Source organism: Stenella coeruleoalba (genome assembly GCF_951394435.1).
Source record: "Stenella coeruleoalba genome assembly, chromosome: 15".
Classification (NCBI taxonomy): Eukaryota; Metazoa; Chordata; class Mammalia; order Artiodactyla; family Delphinidae; genus Stenella; species Stenella coeruleoalba.
The window spans coordinates 24278647-24302099 of NC_137161.1; the positions used below are offsets into that span (position 1 = coordinate 24278647).

General features: G+C 40.5%; 1 protein-coding gene and 1 pseudogene across 9 annotated transcripts in view; both read left to right on the plus strand.

The window, feature by feature from the left end:
• PIGU (phosphatidylinositol glycan anchor biosynthesis class U) overlaps window positions 1-23453 on the plus strand; it is a 127944-nt gene that overhangs the window by 34390 nt on the left and 70101 nt on the right. For all 8 annotated transcript variants that reach the window (XM_079946524.1, XM_079946523.1, XM_079946521.1 and 5 more), the window contains one exon: window positions 23306-23403. In XM_079946524.1, coding sequence (XP_079802650.1) covers window positions 23306-23403 — 98 coding nt within the window. The remainder of the gene's footprint in view (window positions 1-23305; window positions 23404-23453) is intronic.
• LOC307197650 (heat shock cognate 71 kDa protein-like) lies at window positions 11385-13451 on the plus strand (annotated as a pseudogene). The gene has a single exon. The product of its transcript is annotated as a heat shock cognate 71 kDa protein-like (transcript).

Genomic DNA, 23453 nt, shown 5'->3' on the forward strand with positions numbered 1-23453 from the left:
GGCATGTGGGATCTTCCTGAACCAGGGCTCAAACCTGTGTCCCCTGCATTGGCAGGCAGATTCTTAACTACTGTGCCACCAGGGAAACCCTATTTCTAGCTTTTGATTTAAAGTGAGAAGTATGCAACACTTCCTTTAACTTGAACACTCAGAGGCCATTGTATGGTTATTAATTGGCCTAATTTTAATATTAGGAAGGAATAGGGAGGCCTGAGGAGAGGGAGAGAGGTGGGGGAACAGCTAGTCTGTGAAATAGTCAGAACACAGACAACACTTATCAGTTGTTTGCCATATTATGGGCATGTGGTGCCCCCAAACAATTAAAAGAGTAACATCAAAGATCACTGATCACAGATCACCGTAACAAACATAATAATAATGAAAAATTTTGAAATATTGCAAGAATTACCAGAACATGACACAGAGACACAAAGTGAGCAAATGCTGTTGGAAAAATGGCTCTGATAGACTTACTTAATGCAGGGTTGCCACAGACCTTCAATTTGTAAAAAACACAATATCTGCAAAGTACAGTAAAACAAAGTAGGTCTGTAGTTTTTTAAAAAAATGTTAAGTACATCAAATAGTTTATTGGTTCCATTATTTGTCTGGAGATCTGCCTCACACATCTTTCATCCTGTACCAGTCTGTCCTGGTTGTTGTCTGGTCTTGATGCAAAGCTGTCATAGTGGAACTTTTCCTTATAATTCTCTTGTATTGTATCCCTTTCCTAGATTCCTTTTTTCGTTTACTGATTTTTTTCCTCGGTTTTCCTAAAGTACTTCCTCTAGTAGTTTTCTAAGAAAGGGTGTGTGAGATATGTATTTTGAATCATTCCACACATGAAAAAATGTGTTTTTCTAACTTAGCACCAGATTAATAGTTGGGGCAAGGTATAGAATTCTAGACTGGAAAAAATTTTCCTTCAGAATTTTTTTTTTTTTTTTTTTGCGTTATGTGGGCCTCTCACTGTCGTGGCCTCTCTCGTTGCGGAGCACAGGCTCCGGACATGCTGGCTCAGCGGCCATGGCTTATGGGCCTAGCCGCTCTGCGGCACGTGGGATCTTCCCGGACCAGGGCACGAACCCGTGTCCCCTGCATCGGCAGGTGGACTCCCAACCACTGCGCCACCAGGGAAGCCCTCCTTCAGAATTTTGAAGGCATTGCTTCACTGTGTTCTAGCATTCCGGTTGCTGTTGGACAGTTTGAAGCCATTATACGTAACCTAATTTTTTCTTTGAAAGATTTAAGATCTTCTTTTTATCCTCAGTATTTTGAAATTTCATGATGCTATGTCTACTTGGTTCTTTTTTTCATTCATTACTGGGTACTTGGTAGGCCCTTTCAAAATAGAGACTAGTGTCCTTTAGTTCTAGAAGATATTCCAGTACTGTTTTTCAAATTCTCTCTCCTCTCTGTTTTCTCTGTCCTCTCATTTGGGGTGTCTATTGGATATTGGACTTTTTGGATTGATCTAATTTGTGTGTTTTATTTTCTATTGATTTAAGTTCTTTCTTGGTCTCCAGTTGTTTCTTTGAAGCATCATTATTATTTTATCACCATGATATCCTCTCTTATCTCTCTGAGTTTTCTTGGTTTTGTTTTCAGTTTCCATTTGTTCTAAGCATAATCTCTTTGTCTTCCTGGATTCCCCCCCACCCTGCCTTTTTTTTCTGTTTGTCTTGGGCTCTGTCCTTCATATGGGTAGATTTTCTCTTATTTATGGTGATCCTTGGCTGTCTGCTTATTATTTAAGAATGTTAGAAGGATGGGGTATGTAGGGATAGTCACCTGGCTGCACATAGTTGAGGTGAGACCTGGGGTTCTGTCTGGTCTGTATACAAACGTTCAGCTTGATTCTCATCTCTGTAACTTACCCCCACCTGCCATAGTATCTGATAACCTTCAAGGTGCTGGATCTCTCAGAAGTTGTATGGGGTGAGTTGGCCTGATTTTTATTGGTATTCCTCTCTGCAGGCCATTGAGCTGTAATTTCTTCCATAATGCTCAGTCATTTATCCCTCTTCCTCCTGCTTTTAATGTTTCCACTATTATGTTAAAATTTATTTTGCTATAGTCTCTTCTGTTAATTTGTTATTTAAGACTATTTTTAATGCTTTATTGTCATTTTAGTGAGGTTATTGGAGGGAAAGATGATATACATGTGATTAATCTACCATTTTTCACTAGAAGTCTATTAGCATTGGAGGTATATATTTCCAGATTTTTCCCTCATTTTTCTTTTACACTTTTAAATATTGTATCGGTTAACTGTCATCACAAAAATGTTATTTGACAAACCACTCCAAAACTCAGTGGCTTAAAACAACAATACGCATTCACTTAGCTCATGTGTCTGTAAGTCAGATAGGTGTCAGCTGATCTAGGTTGAATGTGGCTAGGCAGTTTGTTGGTTTCATCGGGGCTCATTCATGCATTGGCAGCTGACTGTAGTTGGCTCATCTAGGCTGGGCTCTTCACCACATGTCTGTCATCCTCATGGACCAGGGGACTAATTTAGGCATATTCTTCTTATAGTGATGGCAGAGACACAACTGTGAGCAAGCCCAATCAGGCTTGAGCTTTTGAAGTTCTGGTTGTATCACATGTGCTTACATCACATTGATCAAAACAAAACATGGGTGATCTCAGGTGTGAGTATTTCCATCCTGTCCACAATGGGGGGGCACTGCAAAGTTATATGGCAAAGAGCCTGGACATAGGGAGGGGTTAAGAATTGGGGACAAAAATACAGTCTGCCACATGTCAGTAAACATTTAGTCTGTTATTTTTCATGGCTGCTTACTGTTCCGTTGTCTTGATGAATAAATAGAAATTCTTTAACCAACTTCTATTAAATATCTAGTTAATTTCCCAGTTTTCAGCTGTTTAAATAATACTATAATTTTCTTTCTTTTTTTTAATTTAAAAATTTTTTTGGCCTCATCATGTGGCTTCTGGGATCTTAGCTCCCCAACCAGGGATCGAACCCGGGCCACAGCAGTGAAAGTGCTGAGTCTTAACCACTGGACTGCCAGGGAATTCCCATACAGTTAATTTTCTAATGTAATTTCTAACAGTAATTGTCACACACATGTTCAATTATTTTCTTACTCTAAAGTCCTAGAAATAGAATTATTGTGTCACTGCGTGTATACCTTCTTTAGGATTTCTGAAATTTATCACTAAATTGCCTTCAAGAGTTTTACCAATGTGTACTCGGATAAGAAGTGTATGAGAGCTCTTATTTCCCTACATTATTGCTGAATAATTTGCACACTGAGGAAATAAAGACTCAAAAGTTGTACATAGGACCTTTTACTTAGAGTTTACTTACCTTTCCTAGGGTGGCACGCGGGAATGACTTAGGTCTTCATAAGACATTGCTTCTCTTGGAGTGGTTGTAGTTAGTCTTTCTGTAGGTCATTTAGTTTAACTTATTATCAGGTTACTTGAAATGACTCTTTGCTGTCTGTGAACATCCCCTGCCTCAGTTCCTGTTTCCAGAGTGTCCAGCTCAGGTAGACTCATTTATGAAGGTGCCTGGTGTCCATTAAAGTAAGGACTGTATGAGGCAGCCTGGCAGAAGGGATTGAGCACTGGCCTTTGGAAATGTCACCTTTAAAATAGCTGAGCACAGAGGTAGAAAGACTAAAGACATGCTCTCTGAGGTGTGTACAATAGAAGTCTCACACAAAAATGTAAAGTATGCCATTTTAAGAACATCTTTCAAAAGACCCTTTTAAGTCAATGGAATGATTTTGTTTGGGGGAAAAAATGTAAAAAAGTTATATGTCACTCCTTTGCAGCCACATTGTTTTGGTTCCACAGAAAAAAAATTTTTTTATTATGTCACTCTAGATTTCTGTCAAATGAATTTTATGAACATTTTTGTAATATTGTATGCACAATTTTGTTTTAATTTTATTACTTGTTTCGTATGAATCATGAATGACATTAGTCACATTTGTTAATTTCTTTACATCAAAATTTAAGTTTTTAAAATTTTAGGAGTAGTTCAAGTACGTGGTAAAAATAAAAGAAATTCAAACATATGAAATGAGAAGTAAAAGTCTTTTATCATCCCACCCCACCCCACCTCCACTTCCATTCCTCAGGTATGTTTGTCATGGGGTCCTAGGCCTTCCCTTTTGCTGGACACTTAAGTTATTTTCCATTGTTGGCAGCTGTAAGTAGAGACCGTCGCAAGTAACATTTCTAATCTGTTAAAATATTTGAAGAATTCTATTTTAGTTAGGTCTCTGAACTATTCTCTTTGAATATATTAGTAATCCCTATTAGCAGTATATACAAAGTTCAGTTATAAAATCTGCAGGTCATATTTCTATATTTCACATTTGTACCACATAATTAGATATTTAATAAAATTTGTGAAGGAATAATTCACTCTTTAAAGAAGAAAACAGTTGGGAGATTTCACAAAAGAAGGGATCTAAATGACTAAAAACTATGAAAAAATATTCAACTCCTTAGATAACTAATAAAGAAAAGCAAATTGAAATAACAAAGAAGTGGTTTTTTATTCCCTTTCAAATTGGCAAAGATTTTAGAAGATAATTCTCAGTTCTGGCAAAGTGCTATCAAACTGGCATTTTCCCACATGGCAAGTTGACTTATAAATTAGTACAGCCCTCTTGGGAAGCAGTTTGGCAGTAGTTCAAGTGTTTGTTCTTTTGATTTATGAATTTTAATTTTGATAACCTATCCTAAAGTAGTGCAGAATTACAGACCAAGCTTTATGATGCTAAGTCATTAATTGCAGGATTATTTATAATGATTAGAAAAATTGGAAAATACTTCAAAGTAGAGAGAGGAATGGCTAAGTAAAACATGGTTTGCCCATGTAATTAAAGAAAATACAGTTTACCCATGCACACGATATTTGAAAATAATTGTAAATTATGTGAGGATACATTTATTTTTTAAAAGCTGAATACAAAATTGTATATTTTAATAAAGTATAATCTCAACTATGTTAAAACTACAACACAAATAGAAATAGATTCCAAAAGAGTAATACTTGTTTCTGCAGAGTAAGTTAGTAATTTTTATTTCCTCCTCATATCTGTTTTTTCCCAAAGTTTCTTCAATGAGCACATAATTTAAAATAAATTGATTGATAAGAAGATAGGGACAGTGGAAGTAAACTATGTACCTCTCTCCCCAGACTTCCGTGGAGCAGGTGCCCCCACAGAAGGGAGTGGCCTCATTTGCTTTGTCCCCTTGACTCCTTCTACTTGTTCTCCTTTGACTTTCTTTGTGGCAGCCCAGGGTTGCCTGGGACACGCTGAGAGCCACAGGCCAGGAGAAAGCCCAGGCCATTGTATTGTGATGTCCTTGTTGGGGTGTTGGCCAGGAAACTCAAATCTGTGGGCAAGATTGATTTGTTTAGTGGAGCAGCTTGGGTTTTACTTCAAAGGTTGGGGCTTTGGTGAAGGAGCTACTTAAAATACTCCATCCCTCTGAAGTCATCTTCATTAGGCTTTCAAAAGGAAAACAAACAGGTGTTAATAGGTACTCCTGCTTATTCACTGTTGGTGGTTGTCAACAATGAGATGCTCCATACTAGAAATTCTTGAGGTTTGCCGCCCAAGGACCCTTCCGATTCTCCTTATTCCACCAAAAGAGACCTGAGTGACAGGGCTTGCTTCCCAAGGAAAAAGAAGAATCAGTACTATCAGAGGTGGTTCAGAGTAAGAGCTCAGGCTGCTGTGATGTCAGACAGATGTCAATGAAAAAATGTTACCTGCAAAATCAGTAAACAAATGTGTCACAGCCCTCAAGCCATCACATTACAGCTGCCCCTATGATGAGCCCCGAGGGAACTCAGGATAGAAACAGGATGCTCCCCATCTAGAGGTCAGCCACTGCAGCCACCCCCGAAGGTGCACCCTGAGGAGACTCAGGATGAGAAAGCACAGGCCCAGATAGCTGAGGTGCATATCAAAGGAATGATTTCAGAGAGCCCAGACGCTTGCATCTTCCCATACATAGAAAAGCGCTAAATTCCTTAACTTGAGATACCTGGTTTTCTCTAATTAACAGTAATCTTTTGATGTTCCGACTACATGGTCTTTGTTGCAAAAACTACTATATATCTTGGCTCCTCTCTTACGTCTTTGGAAGCAGTCTCTCAGAGCTATCTGAGATGCTGTGTCCCAGGCTTAAGTCCTCAGTTTTGTCCGCCACATAAAACATAACTCTCAACCTTTAGGTTGTGCATTTTTTTTTCAGTCGACACAGATCTGATAGCTAATTCTAGTTCTAGCACTTCCTGGCATTATCACTTTAAGCAAGTCACTTAACTGTTTAGGACCTCAGTTTCCTTGTCTATCACATGGGGACTGAAACAGTCCCTACTGCATAGAGTAAATGTAAAGAATGAATGAGATGAGGAGGAAAAAAAATGAATGAGATGGTGCATGTGAAACACTTAGCATAGTGTGGGAGCATGAACTAGATGCTCAGTAAATGGTGGTGCTGATTGTTACTCTTGATAATATTAAAAGATCGCTCAGGACTTCCTCTTGGGAGAACACCAGAATCACAACTAACTGCTGAACAATTATTGACAGGAAAACACTGGAACTCACCAAAAAAGATACCACATGTCCAATGACACAGGAGAAGCCACAATGAGATGGTAGGAGGGGTGCAATCACAATAAAATCAAATCCCATTACCACTGGGTGGGTGACTCACAAACTGGAGAACAATTATAGCACAGAAGTCCACACACTGGAGTGAAGGTTCTGAGCCCCATGTCAGGCTTCTCAACCTGGGGGTCTGGCAATGGGAGGAGGAATTCCCAGAGAATCAGACTTTGAAGGCTAGCAGGATTTGATTGCAGGACTTTGACAGGACTGGGGGAAATAGAGACTCCACTCTTGGAGGGCACACAAAAGAGTGTGCACATCAGGACCCAGGGGGAAGGAGCAGTGACCCCGCTGGAAACTGAACCAGACCTACCTGCTAGTGTTGGAGGGTCTCCTGCAGAGGCAGGGTCGGCTGTGACTCACCATGGGGACAGGGACACTGGCAGCAGAAGCTCAGGGAAGTAATCCTTGGCGTAAGCCCTCCCAGAGTCCACCATTAGTTCCACCAAAGACCCTGTAGGCACCAGTGCTGGGTCGCCTCAGGCCAAACAACAAGCATGGAGGGAACTCAGCCCCACCCATCAGCAGACAAGCAGATTAAAGTTTTACTGAACTCTGCCCACCAGAGCAACACCCAGCTCTACCCACCACCAGTCCCTCCCATCGGGAAGCTTGCACAAGCCTCTTAGATAGCCTCATCCACCAGAGGGCAGACAGCAGAAGCAAGCAGAATTACAATCCTGCAGCCTGTGGAATGAAAACCACATTCACAGAAAGATAGACAAAGTGAAAAGGCCAAGGACTATGTACCAGATGAAGGAAGAAGATAAAACCCCAGAAAAACAACTAGATGAAGTGGAGATAGGCAACCTTCCAGAAAAAGAGTTCAGAATAATGATAGTGGAGATGATCCAGAACCTTGGGAAAAGAATGGAGATAAAGATCAGAAGATGCAAGAAATCTTTAAAAAAGACCTAGAAGAATTAAAGAACAGAGATGAACAATACAATAACTGAAATGAAAAATACACTAGAAGGAATCAATAGCAGAATAACTGAGGCAGAAAACAGATAAGCGACCTGTAAGACAAAATGGTGGAAATCACTGCTATGGAACAGAATAAAGAAAAAAGACTGAAAAGAAATGAAGACAGCCTAAGAGACCTCTGGGACAACATTAAACGCAACAACATTCGCATTATAGGGGTTCCAGAAGGAGAACAGAGAGAGAAAGGACCCGAGAGAATATTTGAAGAGACTATAGTCGAAAACTTCCCTAACATGGGAAAGGAAATAACCACCCAAGTCCAGGAAGTACAGAGAGTCCCAGGCAGGATAAACCCAAGGAGAAATACGCTGAGACACGTAGTAATCAAGTTGAGAAAAATTAAAGACAAAGAAACATTATTAAAAGCAACAAGGGAAAAACGACAAGTAACATACAATGGAACTCCCATAAGGTTAACAGCTGATTTCTCAGCAGAAATTCTATAAGCCAGAAGGGAGTGGCACAATATATTTAAAGTGATGAAAGGGAAGAACCTACAAACAAGAATACTGTACCCAGCAAGGATTTCATTCAGATTTGATGGAGAAATCAAAAGCTTTACAGACAAGCAAAAGCTAAGAAAATTCACCACCAAACCAACTCTACAACAAATGCTAAAGGAACTTCTGTAAGTGGGAAACACAAGAGAAGAAAAAGGGCCTACAGAGGGCTTCCCTGGTGGCGCAGTGGTTGAGAGTCCGCCTGCTGATGCAGGGGACACGGGTTCGTGCCCCGGTCCGGGAAGATCCCACATGCCGTGGAGCAGCTGGGCCCGTGAGCCATGGCCGCTAAACCTGCGCGTCTGGAGCCTGTGCTCCACAACAGGAGAGGCCACAACAGGAGAGGCCCATGTACCGCAAAAAAAAAAAAAAAAAGGGCCTACGGAAACAAACCCAAAACAATTAAGAAAATGGTAACAGGAACATACATGTCAATAATTACCTTAAATGTGAATGGATTAAATGTTCCAACCAGAAGACACAGGCTGGCTGAATGGATACAAAAACAAGACCCATATATATGCTGTCTACAAGAGACCCACTTCAGACCTAGGGACACATACAGACTGAAAGTGAGGGGATGGAAAAAGATATTCCATGCAAGTGGAAATCAAAAGAAAGCTGGAGTGGCAAAACTCTTATCAGATAGAATAGACTTTAAAATAAAGAATGTTACAAGAGACAAGGAAGGATACTACATAATGATCAAGGGATCAGTCCAAGAACAAGGGCTTACCGGGTGGTGCAGTGGTTAGGAATATGCCTGCCAGTGCAGGGGACACGGGTTCAGACCCTGGTCCAGGAAGGTCCCATGTGCCACAGAGCAGTGAAGCCCGTGAGCCACAACTACTAAGCCTGCACTCTATTGCCTGCGAGCCACAACTACTGACTCGTGCACCTAGATCCCATGCTCCACAACAAGAGAAGCCACTGCAGTGAGAAGCCCGTGCACTGCAAGGAAGAGTAACCCCTGCTCACTGCAGCTAGAGAAAGCCTGCATGCAGTAATGAAGACCCAACACAGCCAAAAATAAATAATAAATTTATAAAAAATATACAAGAAGAAGATATAACAATTATAAATATATATGCACCCAACACAGGAGCACCTCAATACATAAGGCAAATGCTAACAGCTATAAAAGAGGAAATCAACAGTAACACAATAGTTACTGTTGTAATTATCGTAATAGTGGGGGGCTTTAGCACTTCACTTACACCAATGGACAGATCGTTCAGACAGAAAATTAATAAGGAAACACAAGCTTTAAATGACACAATAGACCAGATAGATTTAACTGATATTTATAGGACATTCCATCCAAAAACAGCAGATTACACTTTCTTCTCAAGTGCACACGGAACATTCTCCAGGATACATCACATCTTGGGTCACAAATCAAGCCTTAGTAAATTTAAGAAAATTGAAATCATATCAAGCATATTTTCCAACCACAACGCTATGGTTTATTAGAAATAAATTACAGGGAAAAAACCATAAAAAACACAAACACATGGAGGCTAAACAACACAGTACTAAATAACCAAGAGATCACTGAAGAAATCAAAGCGGAAATAAAAAAATACCTAGAGACAAATGACAACGAAAACACAACAATCCAAAACCTATGGGATGCAGCAAAAGCAGTTCTAAGAGGGAAGTTTATAGCAATACAATCCTACCTCAGGAAACAAGAAAAATCTCAAATAAACAATCTAACCTTACACCTAAGGGAACAAGAGAAAGAAGAACAAACAAAACCCAAAGTTAGCAGAAGGAAATAAATCATAAAGATCAGAGCAGAAATAAATGATATAGAAACAAAACAATAGCAAAGATCAATAAAACTAAAAGCTGGTTCTTTGAGAAGAGAAACAAAATTGATAAACCATTAGCCAGACTCATCAAGAAAAAGAGGGAGAGGACTCAAATCAATAAAATTAGAAATGAAAAAGGAGAAGTTACAACAGACACAGCAGAAATACAAAGGCATCCTAAGAGACGACTACAAGCAACTCTATGCCAATAAAATGGACAACCTGGAAGAAATGGACAAATTCTTATCACCTTCCAAGACTGAATCGGGAAGAAATAGAAAATATGAACAGAACACTCACAAGTAATGAAATTGAAACTATGGTTAAAAATCTTCCAACAAACAAAAGTCCAGGACCAGATGGCTTCACAGGTGAATTCTATCAAACATTTAGAGAAGAGCTAACACCCATCCTTCTAAACTCTTCCCAAAAATTGCAGAGGAAGGAACACTCCCAAACTCATATTATGAGGCCACCATCACCCTGATACCAAAACCAGACAAAGATACTACAAAAAAAGAAAATTTCAGACCAATATCACTGATGAATATAGATGCAAAATCTTCAACAGAATACTAGCAAACAGAATCCAACAGCACATTAAAAGGATCATATACCATGATCAAGTGGGATTCATCCCAGAGATTCAAGGATTCTTCAATATATGCAAGTCAATCAATGTGATATACCATATTAACAAATTGAAGAATAAAAACCATATGATCATCTCAATAGATGCAGAAAAAGCTTTTGACAAAATTCAGCATCCATTTATGATAAAAACTCTGCAGAAAGGGCATAGAGGGAACCTACCTCAGCATAATAAAGGCCTTATATGACAAACCCACTGCAAACATCATTCTCAATGATGAAAAACTGAAAGCATTTCCTCTAAGATCAGGAACAAGACAAGGATGTCCACTCTAGCCACTCTTATTCAACATAGTTTTGGAAGTCCTAGCCACGGCAATCAGAGAAGAAGAAGAAATAAGAGGAATACAAATTGGAAAAGAAGAATTAAAACTGTCACTGTTTCAGATGAAATGATACTATACGTAGACAATCCTAAAGATGCCACTAGAAAACTACTAGAGCTAATCAATGAATTTGGTAAAGCCGCAGGATACAAAATTAATGCACAGAAATCTCTTGCATTCCTATACACTAACAACGAAAGATCAAAAAGAGAAATTAAGGTAACAATCCCATTCACCGTTGCAACAAAAAGAATAAAATACCTAGGAATAAACCTACCTAAGGAGGTAAAAAACCTGTACTCAGAAAACTATAAGACACTGATGAAAGAAATCAAAGAAGACACAATCAGGTCTCATTGAACATGGCAGCAGCTTTCCAGATTGCTGTTTCCTCCTCCAGGGGACCCGGGCCTGCGCTCAGCAGCCATGTCTAAGGGACCTGCAGTTGGCATTGATCTTGCACCACCTTTTCTTGTGTGGGTACCTTCCAGCACGGAAAGGTGGAAATAATTGCCAGTGATCAGGGGAACCGAACTACCCCCAGCTATGTCGCCTTTACTGATACCAAATGATTGATTGGTGATGCTGCAAAGAACCAAGTTGCAAGAATCCCACCAACATGGGTTTTGATGCCAAACGCCTCATTGGACGAAGATTTGATGATCTGTTGTCCAGCCTGATATGAAGCATTGGCCCTTTATAGTGGTGAATGATGCAGGCAGGCCTAAGGTTCAAGTAGAATACAAGGGAGAGACAAAAAGTTTCTATCCAGAGGAGGTGTCATCCATGGTTTTGACAAAGATGAAGGAAATAGCAGAAGCCCTACCTTGGGAAGACTGTTACTAATGCTGTTGTCACAGTACCTGCTTACTTTAATGATTCTCAGCGTCAGGCTACCAAAGATGCTGGAACTATTGCTGGGCTCAATGTACTTAGAATCATCAACGAGCCAACTGCTGCTGCTGTTGCCTATGACTTAGACAAAAAGATTGGAGCAGAAAGAAATGTGCTGATCTTTGATTTAGGTGGTGGCACTTTTGATGTGTCAGTCCTCACTACTGAGGATGGAATCTTTGAGGTGAAGTCTACAGCTGGAGATACCCACTTAGGTGGAGAAGACTTTGACAACTGGATGGTCAACCATTTTATTGCAGAGTTCAAGTGCAAGCACAAGAAGGGCATCAGTGAGAACAAGAAGGCTGTCTGTTGCCTTCGTATTGCTTGTGAGCATGCTAAGTGCACTTTCTCTTCCAGCACCCAGGCCACTATTGAGATTGATTCCCTTTATGAAGGAATCAACTTCTATACCTCAATTACCTGTGCCTGATTTGAAGAACTGAATGCTGACCTGTTCCGTGGCACACTGGACCCTGTGGAGAAAGCCCTTCAGGATGCCAAGCTAGACAATTCTCAGATCCATGATATTGTCCTGGTGGGTAGTTCAACCCGCATCCCCAAGAATCAGAAACTTCTACAGGACTTCTTCAGTGGGAAAGAACTGAATAAGAGCATCAACCCTGATGAGGCTGTTGCTTGTGGTGCAGCTGTCCAGGCAGCCATTTTATCTGGAGACAAATCTGAAAATGTTCAAGACTTGCTGCTGTTGGATGTCACTCCTCTTTCCCTTGGAATTGAAACTGCTGGTGGAGTCATGACTGTCCTCAAGAGCAACACCACCATTCCCACCAAGCAGACGCAGACCTTCACAACCTACTTGGACAACCAGCCCGGTATTCATTCAGGTTTATGAAGGTGAGCATGCCATGACCAAGGATAACAACCTGCTTGGCACGTTTGAACTCACAGGCGTACCTCCTGCCCCCTGTGGTGTTCCTCAGATTGAAGTCACTTTTGATATTGATGCCAATGGCATCCTCAATGTCTGCTGTGCATAAGAGCACAGGAAAAGAGAACAAGATTACCATCACTAATGACAAGGGCTGTTTGAGCAAGGAAGACATTGAATGCATGGTTCAGGAAGCAGAGAAGTACAAAGCTGAAGATGAGAAGCAGCGGGATGAGTTGTCTTCGAAGGATTCTCTTGAATCCTGTGCTTTCAACATGAAAGCTACTGTTGACAATGAGAAACTTCAAGGCAAGATTAATGATGAGGACAAACAGAAGATTCTTGATAAGTGTAATGAAATAATCAACTGGCTTGATAAGAACCAGACTGCAGAGAAAAAAGAATTTGAACATCGGCAGAAGGAGCTAGAAAAAGTCTGCAACCCCATCATTACCAAGCTGTACCAGAGCTCAGGAGGAATGCCAGGAGGAATGCCCGGGGGCTTCCCTGGTGGTGGAGCTCCTTCATCTGCTGGTGCCTCCTCTGGGCCCACCATTGAAGAGGTTGATTAAGCCAACCTAGCATAGATTTAGCATTGTTCCACAAAACATTGAAGGACCCAAATTTGTAGCAAATTCCATGGCAGTTTTAAAGTTGAGCTGCTGTAATAAACTCGGCATTCTTGATACTTGAACATGGAATATGTGCACAGGGAAAGGAAATAACACTGCACTTTACAAGCACTGTATTGTAAGTGGAAAATGCAATGTCAAATAAAACGGTATTTAAAATTGGCACCATAAAAAAAAAAAAGATGACACAAACAGATGTAGAGATATACCATGTTCTTGGATTGGAACAATCAATATTGTGAAAATGACTGTACTACTCAAAGCAATCTACAGAGTCAATGCAATCCCTATCAAATTACCAGTGGCAGTTTTTACAGAACTAGAACAAAAAATCTTGAAATTTGTATGGAGACACAGAAGACCCTGAATAGCCAAAGCAATCCTGAGGGAAAAAAACAGAGCTGGAGGAATCAGACTCCCTGACTTCAGACTCTACTACAAAGCTACAGTAATCAAGACAATATGGTACTGGCACAAAAACAGAAATATAGGTCAAATGGAACAGGATAGAAAGCCCAGAGATAAACCCACACACCTATGGTCAACTAATCTATGACAAAGGAGGCAAGGATATACAATGGAGAAAAGACAGTCTTTTCAATAAGTGGTGCTGGGAAAACTGGACAGCTACATGTAAAAGAATGAAATTAGAACACCATACACAAAAATAAACTCAAAATGGATTAAAGACCTAAATGTAAGACCGGACACTTATAAAACTCTTAGAGGAAAACATAGGAAGAACACTCTTTGACTTGACATAAATCACAGCAAGATCTTTTTTGATCCACCTCCTAGAGTAATGGAAATAAAAACAAAAATAAACAAATGGGACCTAATGAAGCTTAAAAGCTTTTGCATAGCAAAGGAAACTAAACAAGATGAAAAGACAGCCCTCAGAATGGGAGAAAATATTTGCAAACGAAGCAACGGACAAAGGATCAATCTCCAAAATATATAAACAGCTCATGCAGCTCAATATAAAAAACAAGCAACCCAATCAGAAAATGGGCAGAAGAACTAAATAGACATTTCTCCAAGGAAGACATACAGATGGCCAAGAGGCACATGAAAAGCTTCTCAACATCACTAATTATTAGAGAAATGCAAATCAAAGCTACAATGAGGTATCACCTCACACCAGTTAGAATGGGCATCTTCAGAAAATCTACAAACAACAAATGCTGGAGAGGGTGTGCAGAAAAGGGAACCCCCTTGCACTCTTGGTGGGAATGTAAATTGATACAGCCACTGTGGAGAACAGTATGGAGGTTCCTTAAAAAACTAAAAACAGAATTACCATATGACCCAGCAATCCTACTACTGGGCATATACCCAGAGAAAAATATAATTCAACAAGACACATGCACCCCAATGTTCATTGCAGCACTATTTACAATAGGCAAGTCATGGAAGCAACTTAAATGCCCATCGACAGATGAATGGATAAAGAAGGTGTGGTACATATATACAATGGAATATTGCCATAAAAAGGAATAAAATTGGGTCATTTGTAGAGATGTAGATGGACTTACAGACTGTCATTCAGAGTGAAGTAAGTCAGAAAGAGAAAAACAAATATCATATATTAACACATATATGTGGAACCTAGAAAAATGGTACAGATGAACCGGTTTGCAAGGCAGAAATAGGGACACAGATGTAGAGAACAAATGTATGGACACCAAGGGTGGAAAGCAGGTGGTGGGGAGTGGTGGTGGGATGAATTGGGAGATTGGGATTGACATATATACACTAATATGTATAAAATAGATAACTAATAAGAATGTGCTGTATAAAATAAAATAAATAAAAGATCCCTCAGAATTGACAGGGTCTTCCTGAGCTTTCTGGTTTTTTTGTTTTTTTTTAAATTTATCTATTTAATTTATTTATTTTTGGCTGCATTGGGTCTTCGTTGCTGCGTGCGGGCTTTCTCTAGTTACAATGAGCAGGGACTACTCTTAAGTGCGGTGCGCGGGCTTCAGTAGTTTTGGCACATGGGCTCAGTAGTTGTGACACGTGGGCCCTAGAGCGCAGGCTCTTTAGTTGTGGCTCATGGGCTTAGTTGCTCCGCGACATGTGGGATTTTTCTGGACCAGGGGGCTCAAACCCGTGTCCCCTGCATTGGCAGGTAGATTCTTAAGCACTGCGCCACCAGGGAAGCCCCTTCCTGAGTTTTCTGGAGAAAACTGGGAGAAGGTTAAAATGAGAGGTTCTCTTCCTGGAGCCCAGCCCTGGAAGAACATGGCAGAGTGATGAACCTGAGCTCTGATGAGCCCATCACTTCTATATGAGGTTCCTCTGCGATAAATGAGGCCTTACCCATGAAGAGGGTCTTAGAGGACCCAAAGGCCCAAGGACCCTAGGACGAAGCAGCCTGGGGTTTTGTCAGATCAACCCAAAACCTGCTGGTTCTAGTTACCTGTGCTGTAGCCTCAGGCAAATCACACAGCCTCTAGAGCTTCAGTTTGATTCCAGAGATAAGATCTGCCTCACGGATTAGTAGAGGAATAAATAAGAAACACAGAATGCTTAGCATGATTCCTTAGCAAAACCCGCTCAACAAATAGTTGCTCTGCTTATTGTGATTTTTATGGTGCAGCCATAGATTGAGAATCAAGAAGGTAGCATAGTGCTGCAGTTACAGATTGGGGGCTCTGGAATGAGACTGTCTGGTTTCAAATTCTATCACCATTCACTGGTTTTGTGACCCTGAGCAAATAAAGTCTCTGTCCTTCAGTTTACTTATCTGTGAAATGGGGATAGTGATTTTATCCGCCCCATGGAGTTACTGGAAGGACTAAATGACTTAATACATGTAAAATGCTTATAGTCGTGGCTGGAACAGAGTATGTGCTCAGAGAATTGTCATCATCATCATCACTGATGTGGATGGACTACTCTGAGAAAGACTGTGCTGTTGAAAGAACACTTGGCAAGGAGTATAGAACACTGGGCCAGGCCCTAGCCCCTCCTCCTGCCCAGTAGTCTTGCTTGCTCTCAGGCCCTAGTGCAACTTCCTCTTCTGAGTGTCCTGGGAGACCTCAGCCCTTTTGACCACATTCCTATCTGTCCTACTGCCAGTGTGTGACCCAGTCTCTGCTCATTCTACTTGAATTCCTTATCTTGAACCAGTTTCCATAGCTCCACCTCATCTACATTCCTCCTCTGTCCTGTAGCTCTGCCACCCACCCCGGCCCAAGTCACTTCAAGGTGGAGTCCCTGGAGGCAGAGTGTTACCCCAGGTCTTGCCCAGGCTTGTGGCCGCCATGCTGACACCAAAAAAGAGTTGGAAGACATATTCAAAGCTGGATTGGATAGATAATGAAATTCCCTGATACTGTAGCCAGTGCACATACACATTTGACTGATTTACTTTAGTATTCTTATGATAAGGCCAAAGACTAGAGCTTGTACAGGAAATCTAGTGACTGGGTATCTGGGCCATTCTAGCAGACAAATGGTAGATTATATCTTTTTTTGGTAAAGTTCACAGTCTTCTTGGTATAGTTCCTCCTGGTTAGATGAGCAGGATGCCCTAGCTCTTGCCCAAATGAGGCTGCCACTTCAGACATTATTTGAGATGTCATGTCTAGGCTTGTAGACATGTGTTTGATTGACTGTGCAAGCTAAGCCTTCCCCGATGTGACCCCTACCTACCTGCTTGCTGAGACTTTTTAGATTATAACTTTTTTGTTGAAGTATAACACAAACAGAAAAGTGCACAAATCATTAGTGTACAATTCAATGAATTTTCACAAAATGATGAGTAACCAACACTCACATTAAGAAACAGGGATGTTACCAACATCCACAAAAGCCCCTTTTTCACCCTCTTCCAGTCACTCCTTCCAACTCTGTTTTTGCCATGTTGAGCTAATTATAGTCTCTGCCCCTCCACCCCCAGCACACCATTCTTTCCCTCGCCTTCCTGCCTGTGCACATGCTCTTCCCTTGGACTGCCGGCCTCATCTACTCATTGTTCAAAACTCAGTTGTCAGCTTCCCCTGATGCGCTCCGAATACTTCCTTTTTACTTTCCTCCCATATTTTGTCATTGTTTACTGGGAGCTCCCTGAGGACAGAGACTGTCTGAGTCACCAGTCTCCCGCACCCAGCACGGCTTGGCATAGGGCAGACACTCCAGAAATGTTGGCGTGTTGCATGGTTCATCTAAAATATCTGAAGACACCTTTTACTTTTTTCTTCCCTGACCCTGCCCCAAGCACATAGCCTCCTCCTGCCTTCCTAACCCATTCTTCTTGCCTCTTCTAGTTTTTTTAAAAAAACGTGTCAGCCCTGTCTGAGTCTCTTGTGTGCCTCCATCCTCCCCCTCACTTTTGCTCAGACTGTACATGTGCCCCATCCACACCTGCCCCAGCATCCCACACACCAGGCTCCTGACTGTTGCAGCACCACTTTTCTGCCCCCAGACCAGAGGCCTCAGCCATCCGATAGTTTACTCCACATTCTCTGTGCTGGCTCCCTACCACAAGTCCTCAACTGCTATGCTGCAGGCTCTGTTTTATTCAAGAGTCAGACTTATCTTGTGTTTTTCCCATGTTTCATTACTCTGTGCTTTTTGTTTCAATTATTTTTAAAAATATCTTTATTGGAGTATAATTGCTTTAAAATGTTGTGTTAGTTTCTGCTGTACAACAAAGTGAATCAGCTATATGTATACATATATCCCCATATCCCCTCCCTCTTGAGCCTCCGTCCTGCCCTCCCTATCCCACCTGTCTAGGTTGTCACAAAGTACTCTGTGTTTTATACTTCATAAGTTTTCCTTCCTCAAGAACGTTGGTTTCAACCAGAGTTACGATGGTGATCATTTCACAAGATGTACACATAGCAAATCATTATGTGTACACCTGAAACTTATATAATGTTATGTGTCAGTTATATCTCAATTTTTAAAAAAAGAACATTGGTTTCCTACTTGGATTTTTAAAAAGGATTTCACATGTATCACTGAATGATATTCATTCATTCATTCATCATGTGTGCCAGGCACTGTGGTAGGTGCTAGAGATTCTAAGTTGAGAGGTTTATTGCCTTTGAGAAACTCACAGACAAATGGGGAGAGAGAGGAACATTAGCAAATTTTTAGAAGACAGTGTCAGTATTGAATGAGAGCATTGAATGAATTAAGAAGATGGGCACTAGAATCAGCTCAGTAATCCCATTACTTAATGTGATACGTTACTTAGCCCTTCTGTTTCTGTGCCTTGGTTTCTTCACCTATAGAGCTTTCACATACAGAAGATAGGTGCCTGGCACCTAGTAAGTGATCAATAAATGTTAACTATAATCTATTATTAGCTTCTCTGCTTAGGCCTCATAGAGGAAATAACATTTCACTGGTCACTGAAGGATGGGTCTCTACTAGAAGGAGGGCAGGAAAGGACAGCTAAGAATAGCCTGATAACAGACACAGAGGAATGAAAACGCATGATGTTTTCAGAAATTGGGGAATGATCCAGTGTAGCTGGAGGACAGAGGATGTGTAGGAGATGGTGAGAGATGAAGCTGGAGAAATAAGACCAAGAGAGTGAAGGGTCTTGTTTGCTGCTGGAGTTTGGACATAATCTGATAGATGAAATAGAACCCTCAGAAGTCTTTAAAGAGGGGCTTGAATCAATCTAAACTGTCTTTTTTTTTTTTTAGTAAAGTTTTATTCACATACAGCTTGCACGTTTGTTTACATGTTGTCTGGCTGCTTTTGCACAAGGGCAGAGTAAGTAGTTTAAACTGTGTTTTAGAAGGATCCTTCCAGCACATCTGTGGAGGATGGACTGGATGGGAGGGAGGCGGGGAGACCATTGAGGAGGAGAAGGAAGGGGCTGCTGAAAACTGGTGAGAAACTGAGAGAGTGAGAACTGCAGTGATGGATGTTTCAGAGGTGGGTCAACGGGGCATGGTGACTAGTGGAAGGCGTGTGAGAGTGGGAGGGGCGTTGAATAGCTGAGGTGTCTGGGGAGATGCTGATGCCACTTACTGGTAGACTAGCAGAAGGAACCGATTTTTCCTTCCTAATGATTTCATCCAAGGAAGGAAGCCTGCTTCTTCCTGATCTTGGGAGCAAGTATTCTAAAACTCACAAATCCATTTTTTAGCTAGGAGCTGTTTCTTCTCTCTTGGACCTTGTAAATGGTTAGCTGCTCCAGACAAGTAATTACTGATCTCAGGCAATTAGGGCAGGAAGTGGCTGTGTTTATTTCACTCCCTGGTGTCTCCTGGGGGAGAGAGAGGTGAAAGTCATGTGTTTGTTTCTACCACATTTGTAAGAATGGATGGAACTGGAACATCATCCTTCCTCTGTTAACAGACACATGGGCCTCTTCTCACTCCCACCACCACCAATCTCTGTAGAAAACAGTGTTGAATTTAAAAGTTCTTTCCAGCTTTTCCCCTCTCTTTGCTGGTTTCCCCCAAAATATCGTTCAACTTTGTGGCCCAGCCAAGGAATTCTGAGTCCACCCTAGCTGTTGGGCTCCAGAATAGCACCTTTCCCACCACTGCCATCTCCCAGTCTCAGAGTTGACCTAGTTCTGGTTCGAGGTGTGTGGGGACCTCTGCTGTTGGCACAGCTTGGCTGGGCATGATCTGTCCCTGCTCAGTCATATTTACAAGTACCCTGGATACAGAACATCATGTTGGCACTAACCAACGTGATGAAATAGCCCATCCCATAGAGTTCTGTCCTTGGTCTTTTACTTCCAGCTTCCTCCTTTCTCTGCCTTCCTTCCACTTTCTTTCAACCAGGAATTGTTTCTAGCTGGTGAGTTTCCTTGGTTTGAGGGATGGAGGACTCAAAGTTCTTTTCTCTCCACTTACTTTTCTATGAAGTAGTCACATTCATAACCCTCCCTCTTCCAGGGTGGCTCTTAGATGTTTCAAGTACAGATCTTCCTTGACTTATGATGGGGTTCTGTCCCAGTAAACCCCTTGTAGGTTGAAAATATCCTAAGTTAGAACTACATTGAATACACCTCACCTACTGAACATCAGAGCTTAGCTTAGCCTAGCCTACCTTAAGTGTGCCCAGAACACTTACATTAGCCTACAGTTGGGCAAAATCATCTAATACAAAGCCTATTTTATAATAAAGTGCTGAATATTTCGTGTAATTTATTGAATCTGTACTAAGAGTGAAAAACAGAATAGTTATATGGGTACAGAATGGTTGTTAAGTGTATCAGTTGTTTAACCTCGTGATCGAGCGGCAGACTGCAAGCTGCGGCTGCAGCTGCCCAGCATCACGAGAGAATATGTACTACATACCGCTAGCTTGGGGAAAAAAATGAAAATTCAAAATTAGAAGTATGGTTTCTACGGAATGCATATTGCTTTTGCACCATCATCAAATCTAAAAATCGTTAAGTCAAACCGCTGTATATACACCACTTTGGTGGGCAGAAAAGTCCTGTGGAACATCTGCTTCTGTTTGTCTCGGGAGCTGGGTTGGGAGAGGGTAAAATTCCCTGGACTGTGTGGAGTGAATAATTCCTTCTTTTATGGAACACTATTGAGAAGATGTCTATTGTTTTCAGTAAAAGTTGACCCCACACTAATAAGAGTGACCATGAGCACTGTTACTTGATGAAATATTATCATTATAGATACCAGCCTTGGACCATCAATTGAACTCTACTGATTTCTGGGCCACTCTAAAATATCTGTTGTAAACTGGGTTTCTCTAGCCTTGATTTTAGGGTACTCTGTTGTCTTAAACCATCTGAAAGGGAATAGCTACTTGTTTGTTTTTTTAAAAAAATATTTTTTTCTTACATCCATCTAGTTTTTTTTTAATTGTAGTTGATTTACAATGTTGTATTAGTTTCTGCTGTAGAGCAAAGTGATTCAGTTATACATATGTATATATCCTTTTTCATATTCTTTTCCATTATGGTTTACTACATGATATTGAATATAGTTCCCTGTACTATACAGTAGGACCTTGTTGTTTATCCATTTTATGTATAGTAGTTTGTGTCTGATAATCCCAAACTCCTAACTTATCCCTCTGCCACCCCCCTTTCCCCTTTGGTAACCGTAAGTTTGTTTTCTATGTCTGTGAGTTGTGTCATATTTTAGATTCCACACATAAGTGATATCATATGGTATTTGTCCTTCTCTTTCTGACTCACTTCACTTAGTATGATAATCTCTTAGTCTATCCATGTTGCTTCAAATGGCATTATTTCATTCTTTTTTATGGCTGAGTAGTATTCCATTGTGTATGTATGCCACATTTTCTTTATCCATTTATCTGTTGGTGGACATTTAGGTTGTTTCCATGTCTTGGCACTATTACATAGCAGCACTATTACATAGCAACACTATTGTAAATAGTGCTGCTATGAACATGGGGTGCATATATCTTTTTGAATTACAGTTTTCTCCAGATATATGCCCAAGAGTGGGATTACTGGATTATATAGCAACTCTATTTTTTAGTTTTTTAAGGAACCTACATACGGTTTTCTAGTGGCTGTACCAACTTACATTCCCACCAGTAGTGTAAGAGGCTTCCCTTTTCTCCACACCCTCTCCAATATTTGTTATTTGTAGACTCTTTAATGATGGCCCTTCTGACCAGTGTGAGGTGGTACCTCATTGTAGTTTTGATTTGCATTTCTCTAATAATTAGCAATGTTGAGCATCTTTTCATGTGCCTATTGGCCATCTGTATGTCTTCTTTGGAGAAATGTCTGTTTAGGTCTTTTGCCCATTTTTTGATTGGGTTGTTTGTTTTTTTGTTATTGAGTTGTGTGAGCTGTTCGTACAATATATTTTGGAAATTAATCCCTTGTCAGTCACAATGTTTGCAAATATTTTCTCCCAGTCCATGGGTTGTCTTTTTGTTTTGTTTACGGTTTCCTTTGCTGTGCAAAAGCTTCTAAGTTTGATTAGGTCCCATTTGTTTATTTTTGCTTTTATTTCTATTGCCTTGGGAGACAAGATATCAGGTTTTTTCTTATGACAAAAACAAAGCATGTTTATTATAGGAAGTTTAGCAAATACAGAGAAACAATAATGAAAAATCATCCATAATTCCAACCACCCAGAGAAAAACACTGTGAAATCTGTGGCCTAGCCTTTTAGTTTAGGTGGGGTTTTTTTGGCCGCACCATGAATCTGTGGGATCTGAGTTCGCCGACCAGGGATCGAACCTGGGCCCTCAGCAGTGAAAGAGCAGAGTCTTAACCACTGGACCGCCAGGGAATTCCCACCTTTTAGTTTTTCTAAAAATGTATTTATTCATTTTTTAAAAAAGGGGTTATAGTATGTATCTCTTTTATGATCTTCAATTAATAGATTGTGATAAACATCTTTCCTTGTCATTGAAAATTATAACATCATGTTTAATAATTCTACAGTGGTCCATTTTATGTAGGGAATAGGGACATTATTAATAAAAATTAATATATTCTAATTTGAAAAAATAATAAACATATGGCCTGAAGAGAGTACATAAGGAAGGGATGTTATAAAAATAGTGATGGGGTGTTGCAACAAACAAAAGCATACGTTTCACAGCTCTGAATGACATAAGCAATAATTGTAGGCTGAATCAATTGGTAAGTTAAATAGGACATGGACGTTAACAGACTTGATTCCTTTATTCATCTTCGGGCTGAAGTTTTGTAAAATCTTTCTGGATCTGAAAATTTTACAAGAAATATACCTGTGGTATCTCAGGTTGCTAAAGGTAAGTGGTTTTGACTTCCTTGGTTTCCTTTCATCAGAAATCAAGATCCTTCCACTCCTGTGAGTTTGCTATTAGCATCTTATGCACCAGGAGATACTTGACAGGTGATTATTTGAGCAGTTATGGAAAGTTTCTTGTTTTGGGGAGTTGCTGAATCTAATCCTAATTGATGTGGCTGGATTATTCCATATATTTATTTCTTTTTACAGGTAGTGCCTTCCTCAGTGCTATCTTTCTTGCCTTAGCAACATACCAGTCTCTTTACCCACTCACCTTGTTTGTCCCAGGACTCCTCTATCTCCTCCAGGTAAGCACTTGCTGGTCAGAAGCCAACACTCAGGTGACATTTAATACGTG